At 52.0% G+C, this 15558-nt stretch overlaps 4 protein-coding genes across 4 annotated transcripts; 1 reads left to right on the top strand and 3 right to left on the bottom strand.

Moving 5' to 3' along the window:
- Positions 1 to 30: 30 nt before the first annotated feature.
- CAOG_05660 (serine/threonine-protein kinase SCH9) lies at positions 31 to 2676 on the bottom strand. The gene is made up of 4 exons (XM_004346283.2): positions 2449 to 2676; positions 1829 to 1940; positions 1430 to 1525; positions 31 to 1318 (listed from the first exon to the last, which is right to left on the bottom strand). Exons 1-4 carry the CDS (start codon positions 2625 to 2627, stop codon positions 287 to 289), a joined length of 1419 nt encoding a protein of 472 aa, XP_004346333.2. The 5' UTR covers positions 2628 to 2676; the 3' UTR covers positions 31 to 286.
- Positions 2677 to 3001: 325 nt separating this feature from the next.
- On the top strand, positions 3002 to 5652 carry CAOG_05659 (meiotic recombination protein SPO11; the record flags this gene model as incomplete). Its single annotated transcript, XM_004346282.1, has 9 exons — positions 3002 to 3927; positions 4009 to 4122; positions 4181 to 4263; positions 4355 to 4421; positions 4492 to 4600; positions 4677 to 4787; positions 4880 to 5032; positions 5099 to 5313; positions 5409 to 5652. 9 exons carry the CDS (start codon positions 3002 to 3004, stop codon positions 5650 to 5652), a joined length of 2022 nt encoding a protein of 673 aa, XP_004346332.1.
- A 45-nt stretch (positions 5653 to 5697) lies between these two features.
- On the bottom strand, positions 5698 to 10252 carry CAOG_05658 (serine/threonine-protein kinase-transforming protein Rmil). Its single transcript, XM_004346281.2, has 6 exons — positions 9095 to 10252; positions 8621 to 8957; positions 7341 to 8493; positions 6988 to 7214; positions 6779 to 6891; positions 5698 to 6670 (listed from the first exon to the last, which is right to left on the bottom strand). Exons 1-6 carry the CDS (start codon positions 10109 to 10111, stop codon positions 5951 to 5953), a joined length of 3567 nt encoding a protein of 1188 aa, XP_004346331.1. The 5' UTR covers positions 10112 to 10252; the 3' UTR covers positions 5698 to 5950.
- Positions 10253 to 10598: 346 nt separating this feature from the next.
- On the bottom strand, positions 10599 to 15336 carry CAOG_05657 (oxysterol binding protein). Its single transcript, XM_004346280.2, has 13 exons — positions 15306 to 15336; positions 14143 to 14491; positions 13997 to 14052; positions 13819 to 13913; positions 13609 to 13741; positions 13357 to 13521; positions 13213 to 13276; positions 12724 to 13114; positions 12262 to 12636; positions 12084 to 12180; positions 11877 to 11999; positions 11685 to 11785; positions 10599 to 11611 (listed from the first exon to the last, which is right to left on the bottom strand). The coding sequence occupies exons 2-13, from the start codon at positions 14411 to 14413 to the stop codon at positions 10723 to 10725; spliced, it is 2760 nt and encodes a 919-aa protein (XP_004346330.1). The 5' UTR covers positions 14414 to 14491; positions 15306 to 15336; the 3' UTR covers positions 10599 to 10722.
- Between the last annotated feature and the right edge of the window lie 222 nt (positions 15337 to 15558).

The following is a 15558-nucleotide window of genomic DNA, read 5'->3' as shown; positions in this document are numbered from 1 at the left end:
CCGTTTCAGATTAAAAACGCTTGATGTTTTTTGAAGTTTGGGGGATTCAAATGCATTTACAAAGCAAAGCACCCAGAGTCCTACATGCATGCCAAAAAAGCAGCACGGTACAATCAACGATCAGAGGAGAACCAACCATCAAAACCAGAACAACAACAAACAAATTCAATCTGTGCAGTAGTAGTGTGTGTGTTTCAAATTTCTTGACGACCAATTGGAGAGAAAGCAAACTTGCAGAGCAGCCTTGTGGGCGTTGTGCCATGTGCTCAAACAAAATTTTGATTTTTTAAGGCCTTGAAGCCTGGTGCAATGCATTTTCGTCATAGTCCACGTACGAAAATCCTCGGAACTCGTTTTGGAGGGTGGAGCTGAGGGTGGTCGGGTCGACAAACGAATCCTTTGGCGTCTCGACCGTAAACTCGGGATCAAAGTTGCTCACATCTTCAAGGTTTTTCAAATGCGGCTTGAAGGGTGGCAGGAGCTTTTTGGAGACGAGCATGTCGAAATCAATCTCTGCAAAGAAGGGGTGTGCCTTGATGGGTACGGCGTCGTCGGGGCCCGCTCCAAGGCGCTCTTCTGGGTTGCGCTTCAGGAAGCCGCGGAGAATGTCCTGTCCGACCTCGGACACCGCGTTGGGTGGGAAGTTAATGTCCGAGTATAAAATCTTCTTGTACATGAGATTTGTGTTTTCAGAGTAGAACGGCGGGAGGCCAGTCAGCATTTCGTACAGCAGTACGCCGAGTGACCACCAGTCCACAGAGCGCGAGTAGCCCTGGCCCTTCAGCACCTCGGGCGCCAAGTACTCGGCAGTGCCGCAGAAGGTTTTTGTTTGTGTGTCGTACTCCATGTTCTCCTTGCACAGACCAAAGTCCGTCAGAACAATGTGTCCCGAATAGTCGAGAAGCACATTCTCGGGCTTGAGATCGCGGTAGATGATGTTGTGCGCGTGCAAGTGCTCGAGCGCGACGACGAGCTCGGCAGTGTAGAATTTGGCGCGCTCATCCGAGAATGTCGTCACCTTTTGCAGGTGCAGGAAAAGCTCGCCGCCATGCACGTAGTCCAGCACCATGTAAATCTTTTCGGGTGTTTGGAAGCAGTACTTGAGACTGACGAGGAAGGGGTTGTCGCATTGTGCCAGCACATGACGCTCTGCCTTGGTGTGCTGCACCTCGTCGCGCGCCACAAGCGTGTCCTTGACTAGAATTTTCATGGCATAGATGCGTCCAGTGTCCTTCTTGCGCACCTGCATGACCTTGCCAAAGCTGCCCTTGCCCAGGACCTTGAGCAGATCAAAGTCGTCAATGGTGACGGGTTTGGCCTGCAGAACAAGAGCGATCAAAAGCAACGTAAGATACACAAACGCCCCCAGCATGGAAGCAAGGCAAGCAACAAAATAACAACAACAACAACAACAACAACAATGCATTACATCGACAAGACGATAGCAAAGCGCGAGGTGAATCTCGCCCTTGGTGCGCTCCTTCCAGTCCTTGGGAATGAGCTTGAACCAGGTATCGTTGACTTTCTGCTCCAAAAGCACGACGTAAACCAAGCAAAAACAATGAATTACAACCAAAAATCAGAGACAAGCGCCCCCCCCCCCACACATCTCCACATCTGAGGGTAGCCAAAATCAATTTGCACCCGCCAAATCCCAAATCCCAAATCCTAAATCGGCGAAATTTAGGTCTGGTTTGTTGTGATTTTTTTGGATGCAGCTCTCAAACTCGACGCCAGCGACCAACACGAAGCCACACGGCGAGTGCATTGGACAATTGAACTCCCGGTCTTCCCTGTCTCCCTCTGTCTTCTCTGTCTTGCTACGTACGTTTGGAATACGAGTGGGGCGAATCTTGAAGGTGCCCAGAAACTCGTTGCCAGCCGAGCCAGCGCGGTCCCACACGGCGATATTCAGCTCTGCATTGGCTTGGCACACATCACTGTGGGTTGTTGTACAGGCAGTGAACATGAAGTGATCAGGCAGTGGACAGGAAGCGAGATAAGCAGAGCAGCCGCAGCAACAAGGAAAAAAAAAAAAAAGGTGACGGAGGTTTGGGACTGTTTTTTTGGGAGTAGCTCGACTGCGGGGGCACTGCTTCAAGGGAGCGAAAGAAGAAGAGAGAAGAAGAGAGAAGAGAGTGTGTCATATTGCTTGTGGAACGAGAAGACAGGCGAACACGAGCGACGAGCAAGGAACAAAAGCAGAGGAAGAGCGGCAAAATAATAATAATCATAATAATAAAATAAAAGAGACGGCGGACTGTTATGACGAACAGCAGCACCCAGACACAGTCCAACAGGAACGGGACGAAAGAGAGACAACGACAACAGGGTAAGGAAAGCGAATGCAGAACAAAAAAAAACCAAGGTGAAACTGCCGTGTGGAGCGCTGGCGGGAAACGAAAGAAAACCACAGCGAACCATTCAATGCATTATTGCTCTGTTTACAATGTGAAGGCCTGGTTCCAGACGCAGCCGTCGCCAACACCGTCGGCGTCGTGCGTGAGGACTTCTGTGCCGTCGTAGCCGACAACGCAGTAAGGACGGCCGGGGTCGCGGCCGCGCTTGGTCAGCCCGCGCGCTTCGACGAGCTTGACAATGAGGATGCCTTTCATAAACGAGCTCATTGTTGCGGCAAGACAAAAAAAAAAAAAAAAAAAAAAAAAAAAACTCAGAAAAAGACTGAAACAAACAACCATTTTGGTTTTGGTGTTTGACATTTTGAGATGGTGAGATTGAAGAAAAAAAATGAATGCAAGTTGTCATTCAATTCATTCAATCCATTCAATTCATTCAAATCCAAGGGCAAGCTGCTTTCACCAGATCCATTCCCAAAGCGCAAACTCACTGAAAATTGACCGACATTTTGCACTGTACTGTTATTGTATCGAAATGGGAAGTGGAACAAAGTCGCTCAGTCATTGTTGTTTTGTTTGGTGATTAGGGTCTCTTTTTTGCAAAACGACCAAACTGAAACAAAAAAAAAAAAACGCGGGAAAACATGAACGCCAATTCAACTATTGTCCCACTTTACGCGCGGGCGGACGCCGGATCCAAGCACAACTCGGTGGCAGACGTTGCACCCAGACCATGCCACGAGGATTACGACGGCGGAATGGACGCCGACCGTCGAGAGGCGAGCGAGACCGTGCCTGGGACAAATCCAGCAGCTCCCGAACGAGCAACGCTGCAACTTGGCGACGAGGCTGTCGTGCCCGACTCGCTGGGTCGCCAGAAGACACCGTCTGATCTCTATGTGCCCGAGTCACCCCAAGCGACGACCCGGATTGAGCCTGACCGAGGCGCGGCGCCCAGCCCGCTCAGTTCGCCCGACAGCGATTCGTTCGCTGTGTTTTGCTTCTCGTTGCAACCTGCTGCAAATGCGGAGGCAGCTCCACGAGACGATCTGGACCACTCTGTGCGGTACATCCATCCTGGCTTGCTTGCTCCAGGTCTGCAACCCGACGTTTCGAGTCAGTTGGATGAACAACCTGATGCTGAACAATCTGATGCTGCACAATCTGATGCTGCCGATTTGGAATCCAAGTCTCAGGAGCACACAACATTGCTCTGCGAAGATGACTGGGTCCAAATGTCATCAGTGCATCACGTCTCGGACGGCCGTCTTCAGTCGCTTTGCAAGAGCGACGACGATGACGACGACCAAAGCAACGAAAGCTACGACGATGGCGACGCTCAGCTCGGGCTCTGCTACATTCGTCTGCATGACTCGAGCGACATGGGTGATCTAAGCCAGAATAGCGCTGCAGATGATAATGCAGTCGAGTTGAGCCAGGACCAGCAGCAGTTTGACGATTGCGAAAACTTTGGCGACACGACCATCCTGCCAGAAGACTACGCCGATCAAGAAGACTTGGCAGCAACTGCTCCGGAAGTGCACATCTTCTCGTCTGTGCCAAAAACATCGTAGGAAAACAAGTTCAGAGGTGTGCAGACATGTCATTGCAGTGTACTCTCACATTCATTCGGGGGGGGGGGTTTTTTCAGGAGGCAGCTTCTTCAAGACATTGAAGGCATCGTGCTCAATACCATTGCAGCCATCGTCGAGGAAGAGGTTCCGTACTTTGAGTTTCACTCTCGTGTTAGACAGCAAGGCATTGTGTAAGTGAGAAAGCGTACAGGCGCCATCTTAGGTCATTGTTGACTGGTGAACGAGCAGGTTTGACCCGCAAGTCGGATTTCGTGTGCTCCTTCACAACAAGTTGACCAAAGTGGACATGTTCAACTCGCCCAGGCGCTTTGGTGCGTGCTTCTTGAGGAGCAGTCGTCTTAGACGAAATACGGTGTTTTGATCAACAATGCCGACTCATTGCTTTGCATCCATGTGTCACAGCCGTCATGTGGAAGGTCCTCGAGTGCATCTTTGAGCTGCTTCGTCGCAAACTCAACACCACCAAACGGTGAGCATCCTTGCTTTGTGAAGAGGAGGCTGTGTTTTGTAAAGCTCATGAGCAAGTGTGCTGCCCGCAGAGACCTCTTCTATCTCGACGTTCCGCTGTTTGGCAGTCAAAAATCCGTGGACTGTGCCATTGACGACATTGCTTGTCTCTTGCAAGTGTCGCGTGCGCAACTGCACTGCGTGAGTTTTGGCACACATTCGCTGTGTTTGGACAAAATGCTCAACCGCCTCACTTTTCCGCGCACTTGCGTTGTAGATTGCATCCTTCAAAGGGCTGATATGCGGCAATCTGGAAGTCTCATTCGAGCCATTGGATGAGCTTGAAGACCAAGAAGACGGCGAGCAGCGCGCGTTCTTGAGCACACAGGTAAAGTGGACAAGCAAAACCCGACATCACGACAACACGGCAACGTGAGACCTGACTATAGCCAATTGCTGTTTGAAAAAATGCACATTTAGCTTGAAAGCAAGTTGCTCCCGCGCGATATCGATGACATTACGGTCATGCAGACCACCGCCGAGTTTGTGCTGATTGTCGAGAAGGAGGCTGTCTTCCACCGTCTCCTCAACGATCGGGTGTTTGACCATATCGGCGACTGCATTGTGATTACGGTATGACAGCCCTAGCCCAATGAACGCGGCAGGTTTTCGTCGTTGTACTTAGTGAATGTCTTTCAGGGTATTGGTTATCCAGACATCCAAACAAGATCGTTCGTTCATCGCCTTGCAGAAATGTGCGGCCTGCCAATGTACGCACTGGTTGACTGCGATCCCCACGGATTTGACATTCTGTGCAACTACAAGTATGGCTCGCGTGCGCTGGCATTTGACAGCGAAAACCTGACCGTTCCTTCGCTTCGTTGGCTCGGCCTCCTGCCCAGCGACATTGACAAGTAAGAAGAGCTCTAGCTCCAGTCCTGAGCAAAAGTGCAGCGCATTTACTCTTAAAATTGATAAACGGACTGCCTGTGATGCTCCTCTCCAACAGGTTCAACATCCAAGAGGCAAACTGGCTCGCATTCAACCAGTACGACACTGGCAAGCTGACATCCTTGCTCAACGCACCGTTCCTGACATTGCCAGATTTGCACCTGTGGCGAGAAGAGCTCGAGTTGATGCAAGCCCGCGGGATCAAGTGTGAGCTGCAGGCACTCAACGTGGATGGGGACCTGACGTTTCTCACCGGCAGGTTTCTTCCCCACAAGTTGCAGTCTGGGCACTTTTTGTTGTAGCGGGACCGTGAGTGCCCAATGAGAAATCAATCGATGGAAGTCGTTGCAGCGTAGAATTGTATGCTTGGCCAAACACAAAAAACAAAAAACAATCAAGAATCACAAAAACACCGCACAGCAAGAAACAGAAACCGGCAAATCAAAGCAATACCAAGAAACAACAAACAAAAAAATCGTGCAAAACGACTACTGACAAGAGCAAAAAAAAAGTTAACCAAAAACGGACGGGGCGAGTCACAGCAGAACCAGCTGGGGCGCGACATCTCCATCTTCAACACACGTCCACACCTTGACATCTTCACAGACACGTTTCTTCCTCCGACTCGAGCGAGGTGTCATTGCTGGCCGAGCTTTGAGACGAGTCTGAGGTCGCAAGCAAGTCATCCGAGCTGTTTCGTGGTCGAATGGGCTCAAGCTGCGAGTGGTGGAAGAGCTTGCCTGCATCCGAGTCCGAACCGTGCGCGGCGCTTGCAGTGGACAAGCTTGATCGACGCCAGATTGTTGGAATGACTGCTGGTGGCTGGTTGTCACTGGCTTCCGCAGGGACAGCCGCGCCGCTGCCGCTACTGGTGGGACCGACGAGGTTGAGTGAACTCGCCTGACTGCTGGACACGCTTGGGGCGCGGCTGCTTCGTGCGCTTGGAACAAGAATGCCAGGTGCGCTCAAGTGACTGGCAGCTGCTAGGGAAGGTGAAGAGTTGCTTCTCCGCAATTTGTTTGCGAGAGATCGCGTCACTTGCTCGAGCTGGGTCAGCACCTGGTGGAACGTGGGCCGGTTGTCGCGCTGAGGCTCAAAGCACGATTGCATGATTTTGGTGATCTTGGAAGGAATGTCGCTGCGAACCTTGGACACATCCGGTTTGATCAACCCAAAGCCAACGCGGAACAAGATTTGGTCGGGCATCAACCCATGATACGGCAACGAGTTGGTGAGCATCTCGTAGAGGACGATGCCATAAGCGTAAACATCTGCCAAAACCGTGAACGGCTCAACAGGGTTGCGAATGACCTCCGGGGCCTGAGAAGCAGGTGAAATAACAAGATGCAAAAGGAGGAAGAGTGAGTGACCGCGTGCCATCGAGAAAACAAAAAAACATTGTCAACTGATGTAAAGAAGCAAACTCACAATCCAAAGAATCGATCCCATCAGCGCGCTCATTCCAGAGGCACCGAGCGCAGAAAGAGTCGACAAACCAAAGTCACCAATGTTAACTTTGCCATCCGAGTCCAGGAAGATATCTGAGGGAGGTTGTGATATAGTCGAGGTGAATACCAAAGCCAAGCACACTTGCCCCCCCCCCTATCTTCCGACCAAAACAAAGCCAAAAAACGTACTCATAGACTTCAAGTCGCGATGGAAAATGTTTTTGGCATGCAAATACTCCATGCCTTGCGCGATCTGCCGCGCTGTCTCGAGAATCTGCGAAATGTCAAACTGGGTTTCGTCGACGTGGAGATGTTTGTAGAGCGTAGACCCTTCGCACCACTTGGTCACAATGGCGAGATTCGGAAGGGCAGTACAGGCGCCCATGAACAAGACCACATTATCGTGTCGAGTTTTCCTGTGGAATGCAAACAAGTTCCAGCAGGATTCTCGCGTGAGAATGAAGCTGTGCAAACATGTGCAACAAAAGTCGTGCTCCCAGGAAGCAGAAGCACGCCAAACGCAACAAACGACACACACTCACCGCAATACAGACACTTCATTTCGGAAGGCAACGAGATCCGATTCGGTGGGCGAGGCAACATTCAGCAGCTTGACGGCCACAACGCCGTGCCAGCGACCCTTGTATACTGTTCCAAACGCACCCGAGCCGATTCGTTGACCAAATTCAATTTCCGAAAATGGAATTTCCCAGTCGTCACCCGACACATGCATGCTTAGCCGCGCGTTGTTGTTGCTGCTGTTCGATGGTGTGCCTTTCCGGGACGCAATGGAGGTCTGGCTGCTGCTTGGAGCGGATGCAGAAACCGTGAAGCCAGCGTCGTCAGCAGCAGCAGTGGTGCTGCCAACGTCCCCAGACTGCGGTGTTCGAAGAGGCGAATTTCGATCGTTCGACCCGGCGTGCCAAGCTTGAGCGTTGGCGAGCTTACTGCCATGCTGCAGGGGTTCGCGAGACGCGTGCACCTCAGAGAGCTCTGCATCCTCGCTCCCAACAGAGGACTGTCTTAGATGCTGCTGGGAGGAGGCGCCAGAACCGGAAGAGCTCTGGCTGGCGGCGCGGTCATGGTCGTGGTTGTCAGCATTGCCAGTGCTATCTGTGCTGCGCTGTCGAACGTGCTGTAAGGAATTGGCAGAAGCGCCAAGCGATTGCGAGCTGCCGCTCGGACTGCCATGGTTGGATCGGCGAGCTTGAGCGGTATCGTCGTCGGCACTCGAAGCCCGCGAGTACTGGGTTTTGATCTTGGTGATGCCGCTGCCAGTCGCGGACAATGGTACTTTTGGTGTGGTGGGCGTTGGCGGGGTGACAAAGGTGACTGCATGTTGTTGCTGTTGCTGTTGTGATTGTGGCTGCTGTTGCTGGTGGTCGTCGGTGAAGGTTTGCGAGGATGACGGCGGCACACCTCCGCCGGTAGTTCTGGACGTGCGCGAATCAACATTTTCGACACTGGATGAGCTGTCGTCTCCGATCTGGGGATTTAGCGAGGATGCCCGTGCGGTGGTCGGAGAGGAACTCGCGACCGCATCGAGTAAGCTTGGCTCTGACGAACGCTTGGTCAGTGTGGAGCGAGCATCTTGCTCATGAGGCAAAGGTGTTGCCGCGAGCAATCGCTGCAGTACGTTCGGGTTTTTCGCCAACGACGATGAGGCGGGGGAGGTGACTGTCAGTAGTCGTTTGACTGACGACAAGCAAGAGAACAGTAGGACAGAAAACAGTGAGCTGGCAAAGAACCGGAGGAAAAACAAACCAACAAAAAAGTAGAAAACAATCAAGAATCATCAAAACCAAAAAATTCCGCCACGTACAGTATTGCTCCGACTCGACCGTGATGCCACAATGGGTCGAGGCATAGGGAGTGCACTTTTGGTGACACTTGTAGCCGCAAGTAAAGCATCGGACGCCTTGAAACATGTACTTTTTGCAGAAATCGCAAAAAGTTGGCGAAAAGAATGTTTTAGGCTCGAATCCATGAATGGGCTTGTTGCCACCACTGCTAGATCCAGACGAGCTGGGCGTTGTCAAGCCCGAGTCCGAAGACGCTGAAGGGGAAAGAGTGCCATTCTTGGCTGAAGCCTGACGGGCGAGCAACTCTTGCTCCTCTCTCCGAAGCTCCCGAATACCTTGCTGAAGCTCCTCCATTTCCTACAAGCAGCGCAGGCAAAGTGAATATATCAGAATCCCCACCGAGGCAGAGCACACACACACACCAACAAAGAGAGCGCAAGCCACACAACTCAAAATCCAACAAACCAACAATACAAAATGTCGTAGGGGCGTACCTCCATGAGCACTTCGCTGGCGCTGTCCTCGGATTGAACCTCGGCTTGCAGCACATCCAAGTTGTTCTGCTTCATGGCGATGACTTGGCGCAAGCTCTTCAGCCGCACGTTCAGGTCGCTCTCGGCGCGATCCTTGGTCTGCTTTTCGGCCTTCTCGCGTTGTTTTTTGGCCTTCTTGGCCTCCCTGTCCTTTGGGTCTTTGGACGAGCCGTCCTTGGCCTTACTTCCGCTGCTTCCTGCGCTGAGGCTCGCTGCTCGCTGTTGTTCGCTGGCGGACGGACTTGCGTTGGCTGAGGCATCGGCGCCGCCGAGCTTGGTGGACGAGGACGACCGCGTCCGCCCGGGGCTGGTAAACGCCATGAGGCTCATCCGATTACTATTACTACTCGCACTGCCGGTGAGTGCGGCCGCAGAGGCAGCGGGCGAGGACGACGCCGCCATTGAGTTCGACAGCGACGCAGCTCCCGTCCCAGCGCCAGCACTCCCACTAACACCGCCACTACCAGCAGCAGCACCACCACCACCACCACCCGCAGCAGCAGCAACAGGGAGGCTGTGCGCGACGGCGGCGACGGCAGCAGCAGCAGCAACGGCAGCAGCGATGGCTGAACCTTGCCCAGCTCCTACTGCTGCTCCTCCTGCGCCACCGCTCTGTGCGGATGCTGATGCTGATGCTGATGCTGATGATGACGTCGGCTGTGAGTTGTAGTTGAAGATGAGGTCCGAGTCTGGGGGTGGCCCTGGTGCTGCTGCTGCTGCTGCGCCAATGCTGTACGATACAATCTGCCCACCGCCCGACGAGAGCTGCTGCAGATACGCGTCCGACGGCGACAACCCGCCATTATTATGATGATGATGATGATGATGGTGATGGTGATGGTGATGGTGATCGCCATGACCCGGATGACTCGGATGGCTCTGGTTCTGGCTACTCTGGCTCTGGCTCTGGCTCTGGCTCTGGCTCTGGCTGCTCTGCTGCGTCACTGCCTCGGCCAGCATCATCGCGCTGTGCGACATTTTTGTTCGTCGATTTCAAAACTCCTTTCTTTTTGGTTTGGTTTTCGGTTTTTCTTCGTCTTTTTTGTTCTTCTTTTCTTTGTGTTGAAAAAGTCAAAAGAAAAAAAAAAAAGCCTTTTGTTTTTTGTTGGCTTTTTTTTGTATTGGATTTTGTTTGAAGAAAAAAAAAAAAGAATAAATCCAAAATAAAATTATTTTTGTGGTTTGATTTTCTAAGAAAACAAAAACTCGACAAACAAGAAACAAAATGCATTGCAAAAATGATTGTTTGATTTGGTTTTTTGGTTTTTTGGTTTTTGAGCCGAAAGTGTTCGTTCGATTCAAAGGCAAAAGCGATCCAACAAGAGAGTTGAACGGTGCGCTGCGATGCATTGGAGCTGTTCAAGTTACTCTGAAGCTCAAAAGCTTTTAAGGATCGCTTGTCAATATGTTACGCATCTGCTTGTTGGACAAAGCAGGGGCGGGGTAAAACATCCAGACTGCGACAAAAACCAAACTTCAGTGTATATTTTGTTGTTGTTGTTCGTCCTTCACATGCAATGTCAGGCAAGCAGCAAGTTCCCAGACAACCAATTAAGAAAAAACACAAAAAATTCATCAAATACAACACGTTACAAATCGCCTCGACTGCCGGAGGCGGACGCGGTGGATGCCGGAATCTTGTACAGCTGAACGTAGAGTTGGATCAACACCAGCAACAAGAGAATCACGCTGTTCAGCAACAGACCGCTCCTGGAGTTGGGGGCGGCGGCGGCGGCGGCGGCGGCGGCGGCGGCACCATGGTTGGCCGGGCCACCTCGCGCAAGCAGCTGCTGCGCAGTGCGAAGTTGCTGTTGCGTGGCCTCGAGTTGGATATTGATCGCAGCCAGTTGATCGTCAGCAGTCTTGCGCCAGGAGAGAAGGTGCTCGACCGCGCGGTGCTGGGCCTCGGCCAGTTGACGCTGATTGTCGGAATAGTCGTGCGCAGCTGGGAACGGAGGCAACGAGACATGGCCAGCAGCCTGAGCTGAGGCGGCAGGCTTGTGTGCAACCACCGCGGCGTACGTCAACGCAGCGTGTCCATCCTTGGAGGCCGCAGGGAGAGTCAGAGTGTGCGCGGGCGCCGGCGTGGAAGCACTAGACGTGGAACTCGAGACCACACCAGAGGCAGCCGCGCTGGCGACCGAGACTGCAGACAATGGTTGGCGCGTCGAGCCGCGACGATCGCGGGTGCCCTGGGTCGCGGGCCGTTGCGCAAGAGCAGCCGCGCTGAGGGTATGCACCACACCCTCGCTCTCAATCTCGCGAGCATCCACCGTCGGGTTCCACTTCTTCTTGTCCATAAACTTGTACACCCAGGTTCCGTCGTGATTTTTCCGGAAAAGCTTGGGCACCCAGTCTGCGTTGTTTGCCTTGAGCTCCTTGTGCACAAGGCGCTGGTTATTCTCGAGCACAGTCTTCTCTTCCGTCGCCAAGTACTGGTCGCCGGCCTCGATGGCGGCCGTGACCTTTTGCCAGAGCCTGTTCAAGAAGAAATGTCAAAAGTCAGTCAGACCTCGACAAAGAAAAGTGGGTGGCGAAAGCAACACCGTACCGTTCAGACTCAAACTCGCCCTGAGCGTCTTTGGCAACTTTGAATCGGGGCAGGCGTCGTTGGACGGTATCCGGCGAGACAGTCCACAGTGCCGATACTTCCTGTGATGGGGTTCAAACCGAAAAGGAAGCAGGTGGTGAGTATGTTTTGGACGCCTCCCCACGCCGTTCCAAGTACAGCCGTGTATCGTACATTTGTCTGGCAATTGGTGATTTCAATCGTCTGGTCCCAGCGGCCATTCACAGTGCGCAACACACGATCGGTCGCATCCTTGATCTTGCCCTTGAGACCATTGATGTCACCGCCAAACATGGGCTAAACAGCATTGATCACAGAAACAAAAAGGGTCAGAGAAAAGTTCGTTCGTTCGCTCAATCACAAAACGCTCATGCGCTGTACCTTCAGCTTGAACTCGAGCTCAGCCTTCAGACCCGTTTGGGCGCAAATAATGGAAGGAGTACCACCCATCTCCATTTGAAGAGGAGGGAAGATCAAGCTACAACAGAACAACAATTCGAACGAGTCAGTTTACAAGGTGATTCCCGTGCAACTCAAACCCACCCACCCCACTACTCACCCTTTGACTTGGACCAGCGGGAAGGTAATCACGTATTCCTCGCCAAAGTTCAGCAAGTGAAGGGTGGCGGCGCCTTCAAGCAAACTGACAGCCGAGGCGCCGTTGAACTTTGAGCGCGTCAACAGCGAGCCGTTCACGCAGTAGCCTTCTTGTCGGTTGGCAGCATACCACGCAGACACCGGTGGATGATGGGAGACCTGTTCCGCAATGTAGTAGGTGCGGCTGTCTGTGGGATGCTTCCAGTAGCAGCGGAAGGTTTCACCGATAATGGGGTTGTACGGCTTCTTGCATCCTTTCGGTTGAGCATAGAAGCCTGAGAGGAACCACTTGGTGATGATAGACATGCGCTCCACAGGATCCGCATGGTTCGCGGCGCTGTCGTGGGAAACAGAAGAAGGTGGGTTTTGTGTGAGAGACGAGTTACAGCGGACTTTGGAAAAAAAAACTTGGTGCGAGACTTACACTGAAAGGACGTCGGAATGGAAGTAATAGTCGGATAGCTTGTCAAGGAAGGAGCGAGGCTCGAGAATGAAGGTCGGGAGCGGAATCTTGGAGAGATCGACACTCGGGCGCAGCTGTTTGAGAATCGACCACATCAACGACTTTGACTCTTCGCCCCACTCTTCAGTGACCGGGCCGACGTTGATTTCTCGAGAGGGCTCCTGGGCATAGGGCGTTTCCTTGACCGCATCGGCCTCTTCCTCTTCTTCTTCGTCCTCAAAGTCAGAGGTGGGATTGCCAGCGGCGGCAGTAAGAATGGGTGACAGCGGCACTGTGAGGGATGCCGAAGCGGGCGGAGATTGCTGTTCGAGATTCTGAGCATCGCCAAACTCGTCATCGTCCGATTCGTCGTCTATGTGATTCGCATTGACCAGGCAAGAAGTGGAAAAGAGGTCGAAGAAGAGTGAGTTTTTTCCACCATCGCAAAACAACGATGAATTGAATCCATACCGCGAGGATCATCGTGGTGGCCAAGAGGCTTAAGAGACGCCTCTTCGATATTGCTCAGCCATTGCTGGAAAAGCGAGAAGAGAAGGAGCATGGAGTGAGCAACAAAATCCAATACAACGACAATTTGTCTCGAGAGCAAAGTACCTGTCCCTCGGCCTCAGTCGGAGCACGAAGAATGCAATGATCGTTGTGAATGGGAACCACAATGGCAATCTCGCCCTTGGGACCGCGAGTCGAGTAAATCGTGTGTTCCAGAGGGTGGTAAATCTTGAAGCAGAAGCCAGTTTTCTTGGTTGGTCGCTCAATCACCTGCACAATTTGCAAGAGAAAAAGCAATACGCATGGGTGAGCATGAAAACCGAACAAACAAACACACGCAACAACACAAGGACAGACCTCGGCACCGTTCAGGAGAACCGAGCCAGACCACTCTGTCCGCTTCTCGTCCTTGTAGTACAGCAGAACGCCCGGACGCAGCACGCAGTAATACTTGGACCAGTTCTTGACAAAACCGCGCATTTTGAGCCACCTAGAGCAGTCACATCAAGGGATGAGTGCAGGATCGGTAAAAGAAAAAGTAGACTAGAGCAGAAGCAAAGCACATACCCGCTTTGCACATTCTCCGCATCACCACCAAAGGTGTTGGCAGCACGCAAACGAGCGGCTTTCGCCTTCTGGTAGTTTGCCTTCTTTTGCTTGAGCTGAGAGTCACACAAGGCAGATCAGCAGTGAATAAACGAGAACGAAGATCAAAAAACAAGCGGCCCTCAGACAGAAAACTCACCTTGGCAACATCGTCTTCACCAACCATGGAGAGTGGACGGCTGCCTGCCGCGCGAGCTACAATGCCAACCAAGGAGACAGAAAAGTTAATCGGAAAAAAGGCACACTTCCCACGCAGCAAAACAAGCCAAACCCCATTTGTCGTACCATCATACGTTGCGCCGTCGGACGGCTGGCGACGCAGACTCGGCCGGTGACCAGAAGGCGACGCCATGGATGCATTGTCATAGCCTTCGAGGTAACCGTCGGAGGACGACTGCGAGGTCGAGAGCATCACAGAGTTGGCCGTGTTCTGGTTGATGGCGATCGGAATTGGCATCGTCGGCGACGAGATTGAGTGCGGCAGCGTCGTTGAGCTCGGATTGGATGTCCGGGCCGTCGGAGCCGACGCCGACGGAGCGATTGTCATCGACGCCATAGCGACAGAGAGAGCGAGAGAAACTGAGACTGGGTGACACAGAGACTGAGACGGAAAGTCTTGGTTTCTCAAAGCTTCCTGTCAAAAAGCGACCCAACGCACACACACACAATTTGAACACACAAGTAAAGTCACCAAGATCAACGTCAGAGCATCGAAGAAGTGTCGAAATCAGAAGAAAAAAAAAAAGCTCCAAATCACGAAAAGCAAAAATGGAACAAGGATGTTCAGATTGTGACACCAAACATGCCTCGCACTCGAATAAACAACAAAACCCCAGAATCGAAGCGAATGAGACCAAAGTGACCCAAAGTGACCAAAGTGATGGATGGATTGCGTGGATTTGCATTGCATTGAGAATTATTTGGATTTTTTTTTTTTTTTTTTTTTTTTTTTGGCTGGTTGTTTTTTTTGTGTGTTTTGATTCTGGTTGGGTTTTTGTCTCTGCTGGAAGGGGAGTCGCATTGAACACGACCACCGCTCATGACAGACAAACAGAGGGAGTAGTAGTAGTAAAGCTGAGTTACACAGTGACTGGGGAAGACCCGTTGAGGAGAGGAAAGTGGAAGGCGAGAGTGCGAAAGAGGGAGTTCGATCGAACCAGTACGCCCCTTGACCGCTCCTTCAACCCTGACCCCCTGCTCTGTAGGACTGCTCTCGTTGTCACCAAAAGCGACAGACCAGACCAGCGCGGGGGGACAGCTCGAGTGAGAGGGGGGCGAGTGGGGAAAAAACCCAGAGTGAAAGGCTCGAGTGTTGGAATGAACAATAATCCATACAAAAAAAAAAAAAAAAAAAAAAAATAACGAGAAATTGATCAAAAATAAAAGATACGGACGAATAACTAAAAAGTGGGATCAGAGTGAAGCGCGTGGTAACGAGTGAATCTTACGCTCCAGTAAGCAATCGAGGGAAGAAAAAAAAAAACAAAAAAAAAAAAAAAGAGAGAATGAGCAAATCGAAAATCATCGACCGCACAATGGAAGCAGTTGACCAAAGACGAAACAAGTGACATGGAGAACCGAGGGGGTAGAGGATTGGGAGGCGGGGGCGGAGGCGGACGAGACGAGACAAGCCAAAGCTGCTCAGAATCGGCTGTTTTGCTGTGTTTTTGGCTGGGATTTGCGAATACCACCCGCATTCCC

This window comes from Capsaspora owczarzaki, assembly GCF_000151315.2.
Source record: "Capsaspora owczarzaki ATCC 30864 unplaced genomic scaffold supercont2.9, whole genome shotgun sequence".
NCBI lineage: Eukaryota > Filasterea > Ministeriida > Capsasporidae > Capsaspora > Capsaspora owczarzaki.
The sequence above is the reverse complement of the archived record's forward strand: the minus strand, read 5'-3'. Positions and strand labels throughout refer to the sequence as shown.